Source organism: Pomacea canaliculata, linkage group LG13 (assembly GCF_003073045.1).
Source record: "Pomacea canaliculata isolate SZHN2017 linkage group LG13, ASM307304v1, whole genome shotgun sequence".
NCBI classification, from domain to species: domain Eukaryota; kingdom Metazoa; phylum Mollusca; class Gastropoda; order Architaenioglossa; family Ampullariidae; genus Pomacea; species Pomacea canaliculata.
The window spans coordinates 6,608,203-6,623,222 of record NC_037602.1 but is presented as its reverse complement, the minus strand read 5'-3'; the positions used below and the strand labels follow the sequence as shown (position 1 = coordinate 6,623,222).

At 41.0% G+C, this 15,020-nt stretch overlaps 1 protein-coding gene across 3 annotated transcripts in view; it reads left to right on the top strand.

Annotated features, from left to right (window-relative positions):
* LOC112554129 (zwei Ig domain protein zig-8-like) overlaps window positions 1–15,020 on the top strand; it is an 85,110-nt gene that overhangs the window by 33,520 nt on the left and 36,570 nt on the right. The window contains exon 1 of one of the 3 annotated variants that reach the window (XM_025221737.1): window positions 14,483–14,664. The exons of 1 other annotated variant lie outside the window; for it this stretch is intronic. In XM_025221737.1, coding sequence (XP_025077522.1) covers window positions 14,568–14,664 — 97 coding nt within the window. In that variant the 5' untranslated portion in view covers window positions 14,483–14,567. Of the gene's footprint in view, window positions 1–14,482; window positions 14,665–15,020 lie in introns of those variants that run through there. One more of the 3 variants, XM_025221738.1, reaches the window with a different exon arrangement.

The window sequence follows — 15,020 nt, the reverse complement described above, 5'->3', positions numbered from 1 at the left end:
GGATTGCAAGAACGGAAGAAGCCCCCCTACCCCCTAAAAATCCTCCCCCATTCTCCTCTTCCCATCAAAAAAAGGGGGATTTAAGAGGAGAATGCAACACCTTGTCTGGGGATGCTAGGGATTGTTGAAACTGTTTCTGCAAATCCTTTAAACCATTGCATAAGACCTGTTTAAATGAAGCCAAACTTCTGCCACTCTTCTCTCAAAAGTCTGTTTTCGACTAGAATTGTGTTCTTACATATTTATCTGCTGAATATTTGTATCACAACTGAGCCCTGAAAACATCAGAAGCTTTACATGGCGACTAATCAAAGTCGATTTTCACTACACTTTTTCGATGAATTGAAACCACTCTCTATTTTTAGCGGAATCTCGCCTGCTCTGTCTGGACGAAGCTGTCCTGCTTGCTTCCCATTCCTCTCGCACAAATCTTTCGCCGAGGAATTTCAATCAGGTGGACCAATAGGCCCGCTTTGCGTCTGGAGAGAAACAGGCATGTTTGATAAAGATTTCTTGTAAAACGGCCGGAGCGATTTTATTAAGCCGGTCGTTTGTCAGCTGCGCAAATGGTAGCGAAGGTACCCCTTCCTCCACCCCACGTGACCCTCCCCTGGCCCGCCACCCATCGGCTGGTAAAGAAACTTCGTCTTCAATGGTCCCCCATTTCTTCTCGCAAAATTGCGGGACGTCTCGCTCGCATCTCCTAGCGGCCCTTCAGCCAATCTCCACACACCCGCCCATCGAGCCAGACAGGTGCAGAATGATGCGCAAATAACGAGAGTTGTCAACCCTGCGCAGTTTTGTGTTCATGTGAAGAATGATTTCAGGCGCGATCGGTGTAATGGGCGCACTTGGCGTGCCAGATCACCAGCTCAGGAACGAGGAATGGGACAGTTCGTGGTGACGATGGTAAAAAGACCGAAGGAGATAAATTAGAAAATTTATATCAAGCCTGTTGTTTTTCTTACAAGAAACTTCGGCGGGCTTGACTAAAGTGGGAAAGGTTATGAGTGAATACAATAAAATCACAAATGTTTTATCCCTACACCATTTTTTTGGTACCAAAGCGAGACAATGGTTACATGCATGACCATAGGTATTTAAATATGTATTGATACTGAAATATATTTATACATGGGCATATAGACCATGAGTCTCTATTGACCTTATTCATGTGAGGTTCTTTCGGCTCTCCACAAAGAAGTCCTATTGTCCCGACGGTTACAGAGAAAATTGCATAAAAGCTTCACAAAGAAAGTCAAATTCCACGGGGCACTAGTCTGTGCCGCTCCGTACAAAAGACGACTTATATGATATTGGGCCAGACTCCCATTTCTATCGTTTGCAAGTGACATAAAACTTTGAAAGCACTGAACATGAGGCATTTGGGGAGACAAAGATATGTTTCACCGGATGTAGTGAGTGAATGTAGAAAAGGACAAATAATCATATCATCTGCCATAATCTACTGTTTCACCTTTTCAGAGTGTTAAGAAAAACATAATTACTATGAACACATCCAAAAAGAGAAAAGCCCCATTGGAATCATTTTACCAATCAGAAAATGGAGTCACCCAAACCTATTCCATTACAAGCGTAGGAAAATCAAGTATCAAGCGATGTTTTTTCAAGTCTTCGTTCTTGGTTAGTCGTAAACGTGGGAACGTGGAGTGAAATTCGAAATATGTAATCTAGTATTACTGACCTTTTATACAAGATTCTGCAGCCACTACACAGACCTGTAAAGCCTCGTTTTGGTTTCAAGATGGCGCTTGCATGAATAAGGTCTATTCAGACACAGTTTGAAAACACGTTAACCGAGAGCTATTTCATTAACAAAGGAATGTTCACAAATGAGACATGCCAGTGTAGACTGTACATGTCAGGATAGCCATGTATGTCTATAACAATGATTAAAATTAAACTCATTTTAAGTACAAAAACTAAATCTTTTGTATCCATGAAGTGTAGTCATCGTATGTGTCTGCCTTCCGACAATGATGATGATGATGATGATGATGAATGGGTCTATCATGATTTTTTTAGTTTAATCTTTAGGTATGGTGATATAGAGAGCCTAACAGGTCCTCTGTGATATTTGTTTCTTATGTCATTCATTTTTCGTACTGCGCTTGGTGCTGGTGTCTGTTTTCGACATGCTTATGTTGTTTTCTTCTTCTGTCTCATAGCTTGCCCATAGGGTGCTGATATGGCGTTATTATATAAGCAAACTTCTTTATTCAAGGGTTATTAAGGATCTTAGCACATTAAAAATTGGTAATTTAGGGTGAATTTATCGTGGTCCAGAAGAGATTCTGTCCATACACTGCTATCAATGCCACATGTCTTCAATGTCATTCAATATTACACATAGATATATCGATACAAAATTGGCGATGTATCTGTTTGCAAGATTTGTTTAAGCTTTTTAATTGTGCTCACTTTCTTTCTACTCTTTCACTATCCCTACACTTCATCTTTCTCTCGAGTGCGCGCGCTAACCTTAAGCAAATGAATTGTGTCGATCCTTCCTCTATGCATTGAGACCATACACTATAACAAAGTAATGGATTAGCCAGTATACTTTCCCCATAACTGCTGATCGAAGACCCATCAAGTCGAAGTATTATGGTAGAATCTTGAGACTCTAAAGTGTAGCAGCTGATTGAATTCAGAGAATTGAAAAGGATTGAGAAAAAGCTTTCGGTGGTCACGAAGCTGGAAGAAGGAGAGTAGCGTCTGGACGCTAAGTCGACGGAGAGAGAAGAAAATCGTGGGAAGAGTTGGAAAATTCCCTCTGTTTGCAGTCTGGTTGTTCAAATCTCGACCTAAACGAGACTTTGGCGATGGTTGCCTCTTAAAAGGTGGATTTGTCTTGGATTGGTCGATCTTAAGGAGCATCCACACGCCAGTTTGGAAATGAAAAGTCTACAGATTTCAGACAGATCATTTTTACCTCCCTGGACGTGTCTCTCTTTTGCATCACGTGGTGTTCAGAGATCGGATTACTGAATGCGTCCTTCGCTAAAAATATATCATTGGTGGTCTTCGTAAGACAGAACACGTTCGATTAAGCTTGCTGTAGCGCAAGGGCTGCTGGGAAGAGTATTTCGTCTAGACAAGCAGCATACTTTGCACTGTTCCCTGTATTTTCCGTCCTTTAACCAACCATACCAGCTACACCAACCGACCTATATAACCAAATATTCAAGCTATCGAAAGCGAAAATGATTGAGTTTTTATTTATCCGGAAAGAAATGTGTGGTTGTATTTATTAATCTGTATATGTGCTAGCGTTTATATGCGCGTGCATCTGTTTACAAAACATCATTTAGTTGATGGATATCATTTGAAGGATTGCAAGCCGCCATAATATTAGAATATTAAAATAAATCTCTTTATCAGTGATAAGGTAGGATCTTGGTTAAATGTACATTGTATACCAATACTTTCATCAAGACATTTTTTTCGTTTTACTCAACAATAGTCATCTTTTAGCATGCTCTACATACCAAGTTGGCAAGGAATATAACATCGTAAACTAAGAACTTGGGAGCACATTCTTGATCATGTATATTTGTAACTGATGCTGTGGCAAGGTGTCATTGTCAGCTCGCATAAGTTTGCCTTATATTCTATCGTCAACCACATTACCGAAGGCGAGGCTAGAATGCATCATTCTCGGCAGACACGAGAAAGATTACTGTCACTCGTCGTGTGCTTGGAGAGATCCGTGAAGACAGCTGTGTCTGAATCACGTAACCAGACGTTCTGCAATCACGTAGACGTAGCAGACCAGACGCCCGAAATTACTCAGCGGCTTATCCACCAGGAACAAGAGTGACAAGGCGGTTGGAAGGTCGCTGCGAGTCAGGGGCAGACAATCGACAAAAAAAAGACGTAGGGCACGCCTCGTCCGGAAGCGGACTGCCGTGGCCACGATCTGGACGTGGAGGGACAGGACGTAGCGCAGGACGTAGGCAACTAGAGAATACCAGACAGCTATCCGTCTACGATGTGGTTACAGTTACTACTGCATCGAGCGCCAATGGGTCTCCCTGCAAGAGAGTTCTTTTCGCTCCCTGTCTGAGCAATGATGATTAAACATGGCTTCAGGGGATCCGCCTGGGAAGTCATACTGTTAGAAATGTCGTTTTCGCGCTTCTGGACTGTGACGAAAGGAAATAGTGCGTCACGCATGCGCAGTGGGGAAAGTACAGTTTCGGCGTAGAAATGGTTGTCGTTCTAGACTTTACAACAGCTAGGCCATTATTATCTGACATCATGTACGGGTTGATGTCCTGTAATCTGTGACTGGGAAAGTGGAAGAGAGAGATCATAAGGACGTACAGACAGACGCACACACGCTCGCACTCAAAGAGAAGATGAAAGGAAAACAATCAGAGTCAACGGTATTAACAGTATAAATAATTTCTCAAGTAGTCTTTACTTTAATGACGTATCAGTTGCTGAGTATACTATCGCTCAGCAACTGATACGTCATCAAAATAAAATGCTCACTACCTTCTACCCAAAAATTTTTTATCGTGTCATTCGTGAAAACGAAAATCTTTACCAGTTGTGCTCATTAAAAAAAAAGTGAGCGATTTTTACAAGACTAAAAGACATTAAAGTCAATGTAAGATAAAACAGAGCTTATCAAGGATGATAACTCATGCTGCTTCTAAAGGTGGAGGCCTTGGACTTTCAAATGCCAGACTTTTCAGATGTCTAGACGTTGATCGTTTTAGTCTAAGCATCGTGTTCTCGGTTTCAAAATGTCATGAAAGGGAAATGAAGAAACCGCCTTCTTAGATTCTCTCCAGGTCCTGTTTTATTGTAAGTCGAGTTCACCCACAGGAGATGGGCGTGGAACAAATAAATTTCAGATTTAGCAAGAGGGAGGAGGTGTGATGTAAAGGGGGAATGGAGGAGGAAAGAGCAGTGCAGACAAAGTGTGATTTGGCGACAGAATAAAGACAGCAGCTTCAAGGAGTAAAGACAAGAGACAGTAAGGAAATCGAGATAAGAAGACACACCCAGACACAGGGATGCCAAGACATGCCTGAAATACTCCACGAGACAGGAAAACAAAAATATCAAAGGAACGATACACCGAACAACAGGATCGAGGAACAGACACATTCTGCGATATAAAAACATTCCTTTCATGGTCATATTGCTTTGATAATCCGGACATGATAAATATCGCATGTACATTATCGCAGGCGTCGATGGATATAGGTTGGTGGGTCGTGATGGAGGGTGGTTCGGAGGCAGTTGGCTACAAGACTGTTACAAGCTGTCACACAAAGCATCAATCACTACCACGGTTCGAACTTTTCTGCTGATACCATTAATGCGTGATGATACGCTTTTGATTTGACGATTCTTCCAGCGGAGGACAGCAGGGCAATGGGGTGGGCGGCAGGAAGTGCCGCGTCCAGCGCGGCCAGTAATCTTCATCTTCGCGGCGGAAGACAGTCTGAACAGGGGACCGGGGACTGTTTTATTTTAGGAGGAGGAATGGACAAAAGGGTGGGAACGGTTAGAGAGACGGTGTGTACAGCGCCCGATGAGTTCGACAAAGGGCGTGCCGATGATCGTCGCTGATAACGTCTCCCTCTGCGTCAAAGGGCGATAACATCGGTCGTCCTGTTGATGCGCTACGTCGCTCTACGGATAGCCGGCACTTGGCAGCATCGAACGATGTCTGGTATTTTTGTGTATGCCAATCACACTATCACGGTTCATTATGTCTGTTGCAACACTGTCTTGTGTCTGGCATTATCTCTGTGTGTTTTTCATTGCCTGACACAATATCCAGGAGGACATGTCTTTCGGCGACACTAAACCGTTATTCGTTCATATTGCGACATATCCTGTCTCTACAGTGTGCAGCGCCTGTGCCTTTTTATAACACTTGGACAATTCTTTTTTACTACAGTTTAATATACAAGGCTTCTCGGTGTGACTTATTATGTCTTTCTGGAAAGTCTGACATGTCTTCGTTGACATCCTAGAATGTCCTTAACTTACGAATCAAATGGTATGATTTAAATGTCTTTTAAATGTGTTTTCTTGTCTCTTTGAATAACACGAATCATTTTTTTTAGAAATATGCGTTGTTTTACAAAGCTGTTGGATTAACAACTTTTATTTTCTCCTCGATTTAAAAACATTTATTTGCAAGTTGGCGAATTTTCTTGATGTATCACTGCCGTCTGGGGAGAGTCAACAACCCAGAATATCAATGTTGGTTAATCCTCTTTACAGTCGTATTTTTCATTGTGTGAAGTTACTGAGTGTTTATTATGCAACCCAATATGATACAATGAGTAATAATAGCAGACTAACAATCGTTGACTCACTAACACACACTCAATCCCACTTACTACAAGAGTGTTTGTTTGCCTGTCTATATATTTGTTATAATGTCGCTGCGTAAGTAAGTGTGCGCTCGCGACATGTAGCAAACCAACAACAAAGCTAACAATCAGATTGACAAATCGACAGAGGAAAAAAGATATGAATTTTCAACCCACGCGACATGTTTTCATCTCTTATCAAGACCCGTGATTTGTGGGGCACTAACTTTCTTTCTTTGTCCAAGAGAGGTTTACGAGGTGGCTATCTTGTCATTATCCATCCCATGTCCTCGTATGTTTGCCTTTGAGAGAACAGCACTCGAACCCTCGTAGCCGCGCTCTTTTCAACAATATATTTTTTTTTTCTTTTATATCAGCACCTTTATATTGAAGAGTTCATGACACCACAAAGATCTGGGACTTAAATTTTGTGGAGCCATTGTGGTGTGGCAGGAGCGGCGACAAAAGCGCCACCGCCAACATCAAGCAGGCGCTGAATTTCAAGGAAGACAACTCCTATAAGATTAATCGCTAAGCCTTGTTTCCACAAGGGGGAACGTGTGCTTGCCCACGGAACTACAACAAAAGAGTTCGCAGAGTGCAGAGGATTTAATAGTCAATATGCCTCCCGAACACGAGCCTCCTTTATTACTCAGTCCGGGGACGACACGGTCCTGACGATGAGGGCGAGTCGGAGGAGTTGTGTTACAAGAGTCTGGTCACTGTGGAAGTGGGATGGTGTGGGTACTCGTAGAGTGAGTAGTATGGTGGTTATAGTAGTAAAAATGGTAATGAGGACTGATGGTTGTTGTGATAGCGGCTTAAAGGAGTTTCTGAAATGAGCCATCCTTCTCTGATTCATCCAGACGACTACATAGAACGGATCTCATGGTGATCGCTGAACTAGGTTGAGGTTATTCATTTGTTGAAACCTTGAGGTGACATAGCAAATGCATGGCAGACTCTGTTTGAAATAGTAATTGAAATCCGCTTCTGCTTAGTTCTGTTTATAAACGACTTTGATCAACGATCCTCCAGGATTAGGTTTAGAATTAGAAGGATCCTTAACGAAGGATTTGGTGAGTTTCTTTATTTGTTATAGGTGTGTCCACTTCGGTGAACGATTTTTCATTGAAACAAGTGTGTGTGCGTGTGTGTGAGTGAAAATACTGATGGGATAGGCGAGTTCTTCAACCTTGGCATATGAGAGTGACAAAGAGCGAGGGGTGAAAGAGAGAAAGAAAGACCGCGAGAGACAGAGCAGACAGGTTTAATTTAAGCTGTACAATTGCCAGAGAAAGTTAATAAATCAAGGAAGAGACACAAAGACTGATGCACTCGACCGGTCTGTCGACCGGGTATCGACCGGCTTATCGACTTCGTATCACTGGGTACGATTCTGTCTGGAACAGCAACATGATGGCATCCTAAATACAGAGACAGACGGACACGAAGAGAGTCAGGCTACAGGTGCGATTTTCTTTTTCATTTCTTTTTTTTTCTTGTTTGTTTGTGTGTGTGTGTGTGTGTGCAGGAAGGGGCACATAACTCAGACTAGACTTACTAGCGTCTGGAATTTAACGACCAGACCATAGATGTCGTCCCGAGTGTTATGTCCAGCTCAGAAGCGTCGGACAGTCTCTCGTCTCGACCGTTGGTCTGAAGGTCGAAATCGTACAAAAGTTGCAATGACGTAGAACAATGCCGGCAGCAGTTGTCCCCCACAAACACACGGCCGTGTGGCTGCTCTCCCTTGACAGCCCTGCTGTGTAGAGGCCAGCACATACAGAGAAGGATATGATGGCAGCGCGTAATCAGATTGGCGAGAGGTTTAGCTACTAGAATGGCCCCCGGACACTGAGTCGTCTTCTTTACAACTTTCCCCACCCCTCCCCATCATCTTCCAGTTCCCCCTTCAACCCTCCCCAGCCTACCATCTCCACTTAAAAAAGGACAACATTTTAGGTCAGACGTTTTCAATCATCTACTCAACCCACGCACAAAGGTCGACCTACAGACTAGGGGACGCAAAGAAGAAAAAAAAAAAGAAGAAAATTTCCAAAAGTTTTGGAAATTGGAATCAAGCCAGCAGACGCGCTCGCATGTCCGCATGAACAGATGCACGAACGCACAGGCACGCACATATAACATAATTGTGTTTTGTGAACTACATCTTAACATTCTGGAAAATGTAGAGTCGACAAAGAGCTCAATGCAGACTAGTTTTAGTCGTGCATGCATTGTAAGTTTGACTCCAAGGATAGTTCTGTGATAGTATTATTCCACAACCTCTGCTAAGCCTTCCTTTTCTTATCCTCCGCCTCTTGCACTTGACTTGCACAGAACTTGAAATGCTTTCAGCATCTGATTCCCCAAGTTTGCTTAAATCAACATATGATGCGCATAAATAACATTATTCTTTTCGACTTTAAGTTCAGGATTGACTTAGGTATCATCTCAAAGCAGTGTCTTCTATTCTGAATCATTTTCTTACTCTTATTTTCAGCAGCAACGCACTCGTTGTATCTGAAACCTGTTTTTCATTATTTAAAAATACAATTTTGCTTGCAGTTATCTCCCTCTGTATGAAAGTTTTTTTTTCATAAATTTCGCTGAAAGAAGACTAAACACGTGTAGAGCATCATGCTCAAGGGGAAAAAATTGATGTATTTCTGCCAACAGCGGGTAGTCTTCCCTAGGCAGGGAAATTGTTGTAGCGGAAGTAGTGGAGATGAAGATGGTGGTGGTGGTGGTGGTGAAGACTACTGCTGAAGTTTTGATAATTCTCTGTTACCAGTCATAGGAAATATGTCTGCGCTGTCGAGTCCTTATTCTAGCCGAGATAATTCTCTGACAGTCTCCAGAGTAACCCGCCCGGCTCCATCGACCCCGTCCAGATGCTTCACCCGAAGGGCTCCATAGTCAGACCCTGAAACATGATCAAATCATCCTCGTGCAAACTGTCTCTCACTGACCTCTTCCTCCGTAGTCCCAGTGACGGCATCACTAATTAATAAAGTATCTCAATAACACCCAGAAACCCTCAGATTTCCTCAGTAACCCAGTATATCTCCGCCACCCTTATCTAACAGCCAGAAGATTTACACACGTATGCACTCAACGCATGACCAATAAAATAGCTTTGATGTATTTCCTTGCTACAGATAGCTTTGTAAATGAGGGTGGAGAGGAGGTCAATGCGTGGCTAACAACATTATTTCTCTTCTCTGGTTATCATCATTAATTAGTTGATTCGTTGATTTTACTGCACACTGACGAGCAGCAGGGCCTTATAATTTATCGCTGTGGGATCGTAAATTACAGCTCCATCTAGGACCATTTGAAAACTTGATGGACAGCATGCGACTGGGCTCCAGCAAAAGCCTGTGTTGTTTTCTAATCCCAGTCTTTAATTTGTTTGCTACCTGCCCTTTGGTAATCTCCGTTGATAAATGCTTTGAAATGCTTCAACACGAATGGACGGTACTTTGTTCCTGTTCCGTGCCCACTATCGTATTTTAAATGAGGAATTTTTTTTTTTTAGGTTTTCGGTCTTGGGTTTCCTTTTAACTAGTTGTTTACCAAGAGAACAGCCAATAATTGACCACATCATCACACTTTTATACAAGAAAATTAAATGAGAGATTTAAAAAATAGTGTCGCTTATTCCGACTCGTTAACTACAGTTTGCATTTATTGTTTTAAATTTTATTAATTGTGGAATTCATGCTTTGGACACTGAGACAACCAAAATAAAGTTTAACATAGACTTCTAAGTTTGTAAAATGCGTAGCAGTTTTCTCAAAAAAAGAACTTTCATTTGATGAAAGTAACATACATACATAGTTTAGGTCGAAATAACGGCTCGGTACAATGATCAGCAACTATGAGGATGCTCTGATGTGAGGATGTCGAGATGGGATAATGTTGCTCTGTGTTAAGCAGCTCTCAGTTTCACATCCAGGCAGACAGAATATGCATGGGACATTCACCAGATGGAAGTCGTCTGCTGCCAAAAACATTAAGGACTAAAGTAATGGTATGTGATGGTATATTATAGGATATAGAGGTGTGGGATATTTTTGCCAACTAATTCCCATGGACGATGTCGGTGGTTAACGCTGCAAACAAAAAAGTCAAGACATTAAAGACAGAAAATAAAAGAAGGAATAGCCAGACGTAGACAAAGTAAATGTAATGAAGTTTATTTCCATAAAGTACATTAGCCAAAGAAGATGGATATTTTGGCATTTCAAGGGTGAATGGAAATGCCCAAATTTCCAGTGTCTGTGATCGATGATGAGGGGTCGATAGCGTGAGTGGTCTTCAGTCTAGGCCCGTCCTCTGTTCAAATTTTTAAACCGGATAAAATAATCCAAACCAAGAACGCTTTACCAGGAATCTCTTGTTTCCAATTTGAAATATTACAAAAACTTAATTGCCTCTTGTTTAAGGTAGTGTGATTATTACAGAATACATATAATTAAAATAATTTAGCATGTGTACAAATGAAACTGATTTCTAGAGTGAGCACACTTACTAGGTCATCTAAATTTAACTTTTTTAGGTTCAGGAACAAAATACTTCTTGCCTCATGGAAATATGGAGATGACAATTTGAACTTGCAAAATCGATTTTTCGTCAAAAAGTGTTAGAATTTGGTAGAGAAGATGAAAATGACAAGAAAGTAATGGAATCTGCCGCGCTAAACTTTCTGCAGAGACGCTAGTTTAGGTTTCTGGGTTATTTGAAAATGCCACTTTATCACAGCCTGCGTATGTTTCAAATTACAACTTTGACAAGTGCAGACCCATCCATCTGTTGAAATGAAAGCTTAACTTTAGAATGTATGAGCGATTTTCCAAACTGTGACCTGCATACAATTCAAAAACAAAAGTAAAAAAAAGAAAAAAGTAATTGAAGTCAGCAAACGCCACAAAAGAACACGTCCAGCGGATGAACTAGTCTTCCTGACAGTCTTTCTTCGCTACATTAACACTCAAGAAGTTTTAGGGCTAGCCATACCTACAAAACTGCTTTATCAAATTCTTCAGCTTTTATTTAAAGAAAGTAATTAAAGTCTTTGGAGCCATAAAAGACCTTGTGGCCATGTGACATTCTTCAGCTCACAAACAAGCTGCTGGCCTTCAATTGGCTGAAGGTCTTACCACTCGGCATCAAGACTAAAGGAGTTTAGGGTTAGCCATGTCTACAAAACTGCTTTGTCAAATCCTTTTGGTGAATGTCATATTATATGAAGGAGAAAAAAACAGTGATAACCAGAAAAGACGGAATGTAAGGAGAGCAAAATAAAAATAGCTGATTGAATAAGGCAAAGGGAAAGTTATGGAAATTTAAAGAGAGGGAGTTGTAAAAGTAGGACAAACATTTGTATTGGGAATACATAAACTAGCTAAAAAGAGAGGTCTCTATCTCTATTGAACGAACGAACAAACAGACGAAGGAACGAATGAACTAATGAGCAAACAAAAATAAATGAAACAAATCGAGAAAAAGTCTACAAATACACATACTAAATACAGAAGTAAAAAACTAAAACAATAAGCATTCTCAAGCCATAGCTGCACGTGAAAGTGTCGCGCCTGGCTGAGTACATGACAGCTGGGGACTTGATTTCACGGATGACTGGAGTCAGTGAACAGACAGCAGCAGGCGGTGCTAACGATTCGTGTCAGAAGTAGCGAGGAGCAGAAGTACTTTGCATTATCTTCCCCACAGCAGTATGTCATGTCTGTGGATCCCCTTGTCTTGAGTTGTACTGACGCAAACAGCCGAGGGTAAAATGTTGTTAAGTGAAAAAAATAAAAAGGAGTCCCTTTGATGCTGTCAAAATAATAGTATACTTGATAAATATTATCAATATCAAGAAAATAATCTGACATCACTTAATAGTCATGGAAACAAATATAATGGCTCGAGGGTCAATAATGACAGTGTCAACCAGATATCAGTTTTTAAATGTCTGTGATAAAGGCAAGAAAACAACTGGGCTTCATGGATAAATATTCACAGCAGAAATGAGTGTGTATGAGTATATATACATATCTAATAATGTGACTACAAAATGTTTCTGGTCAAGGACAAAGATGTAGGAATGGATGAAGTTGTATATGTCTGATGAATGGACGAACACATCTATGATCTTCTCTCCTGTTTGTTTGTCTGTATACGCCCTCGGATGCTTGTATGCATGATGTATTTGCATACAGCCTGGACAGACGGCTCGTGCAAATGTTTTAAACTTAGGAAAACATTTTTTACTTTGTTGTATCAATATCGCTCTTTTGTAAATCTTTGACCTAATAGAACGAAAAACATGCCTTTCCTTGAACCCGTGTTTACAAAACAAGTACACACAACAGTCTGTATTTTTCTAACGCATTCTGTCTATGATTTTTAAGAGACAACGATGATCATGCTGCTGAAGATGACAGGGGTTATAATTTGATAATGACGATAATGAAGGCGGTAATAATCTCATAATAACCATGACGTAGCACTTGTTTTACTTCCATCTTCGATTTATGTCAAAGATGATGAATTAAATTTATGTCTTGTTCAAGTTTACAACCATGTATAAATAAAAGTAAATAAGTAGTCTAAGAAGGCTACAGAGAAGAAACATGAAGCACGGGAAATGAACTACTATCAAAGTCTGTTGGAGAGTGTTTTTCGCCTCTATGTTAAAATAAATCATCGAAGGCAGGCGCACTGTTCGATCTTTTAGAGGGATTGATCAGTTGGGCATGTGCTCATCTCATTTTCCTTTTACCTAGTCCCTGAAAAATTGCAAGAACAAGGGAGAAAAAAAAAAACCCCGCTAAAAACTCGTGTGCCCTCATATGGGAGGAATATAACTGCCTTCTGCTCGTGACAAGAAAAATAAAAGGGAAAAGAAAAAGTGGGAAGAAGCGGATATGGCTTTATTATCGCCACGCTCGCGAAAACATCACGCCACTTAAGTCGTTTACAGGAGCATCCCTGATGCCATATCGTCAGCTTAGAGGTAGATGATGGATAGCTAAGTGCATGAGTGCATTGGGCGGCATGGGAGAGAGAGAGCACTAGCGAGGGAGAGGATGGAGAAGAGGGGGAAGATGGGTAGAGGAGGAAAGCTTGATTTTGCTTTTCTGTTACTCTTGTTTTCTGCAATCTCAGTGGATGTAGAATATGTTTCCGTGCGTGAAAATATGTGTGTGTGTGTGAGAGAGAGAGAGGGAGTGTGTGTGGCCCTGATCTCTGGAACTTGTGGCAACAATCACGTATTTAAAGCACGATACATGCATACATATGTTTTGATTGGTACCAACTGACGAGTAGGTATGATGAACCGTAAGTACTGGTTGTCGGATATTGTGTGGTAGATACAGGTTGTTGACAAATTTTCTCTCTTAGTCCTATGCTGTCTTTAGTTAGGGTGAACACGTCCGACATTATCATAAATCTCGCAAAAAAACTCTTTTAAACTGGGCTGTAAATGTTAATCTGAACATATTTTCCAAATTAATCTGTTACAAGACATGTCTATGTGTTTTTCATCTCTTTTTGTCTCCCCTTATTCCTGACTTTTACTCTCCAGTTGTTTTCCCCTCTCTAACGGTGTTGTTCCCTAGTTTCAGTCACAGGATAATGTTTGAACACTGAGACATATTACACCATTAGCCTGTTTCTGCCCTTATTAACTTCAACTTATCACATTTCTACACTACTTTTGTACCCTTTTAGTAAACCTCTTTAATGTCAATTTTTTTCCACCGCGTTGATTAGAAAAATTCGAATTATATATTTGAGAATTAGCGTCCAAGTCCTTAAGATATTCGCTCCGAGGAGCAAAAACCAGAAATATAAGAAAAACAAAGGCAAAACAAGGCATTTAAAGGAAAGATCTTAAAGGGTTTGATGGCTTAAACACATGGAGCTTGAGCTGGTAGGGCTGTGAGAAGAGGGACAATAAGAAAAACCGCTCTACCACGCGCATCATATTTTACTTTAATTTTTTTTTTCGCCTAATAGGTTCAGAAAAAAGCGGAGGGTTTCTTTATGTAAAATCCATACCGTTTACGCCTTCCAAATCTTTTACGGTGTTCTTGGATGACGGGCACAGTGATCTTGAGAGGGGTCTGAAACCGGCAGAGAGCTCGACCACGCACCACAAAGCTCGTCTGTCTTGATGGGAGGATGGGAGGATGGGAGGATGGAGAGGCGAGCGCGAGGAGAAGAAGAGAGTGGGAGTACGAGGGGTTCAAGGAAGAAAAGCGGTCTCAATGGCAACAGGGTAAACCATGTATTTTTCTTTTTTTTTGATTTTCTGAGTTTTGGAGAGGCTGGTGTTCGGGTGTTTGCATTCAGATGGCCAGCCACGGCGCAAAGTGGACGAGATCGCGGAAAAACCGGTGTTAATTCTTGTTTTTGATTTTTTAAAAAAGTTTTAGAAGTTTGTTTCTTGTTATATTGGGATTTTTATGTTTTGTATGATCTTGTACCTTCTTCCTTGCTTATTCTAAGTGGATCTTTCTCGCTGTTTCGTGAGAACTCTTTACTGTCGCTTTGATGATCACTCAATGTTGCTCATATTTCTGCTGTCTGTCTTCATGGCTCAATGTCTGCCATTCATTGAGATCTTTTTTACCT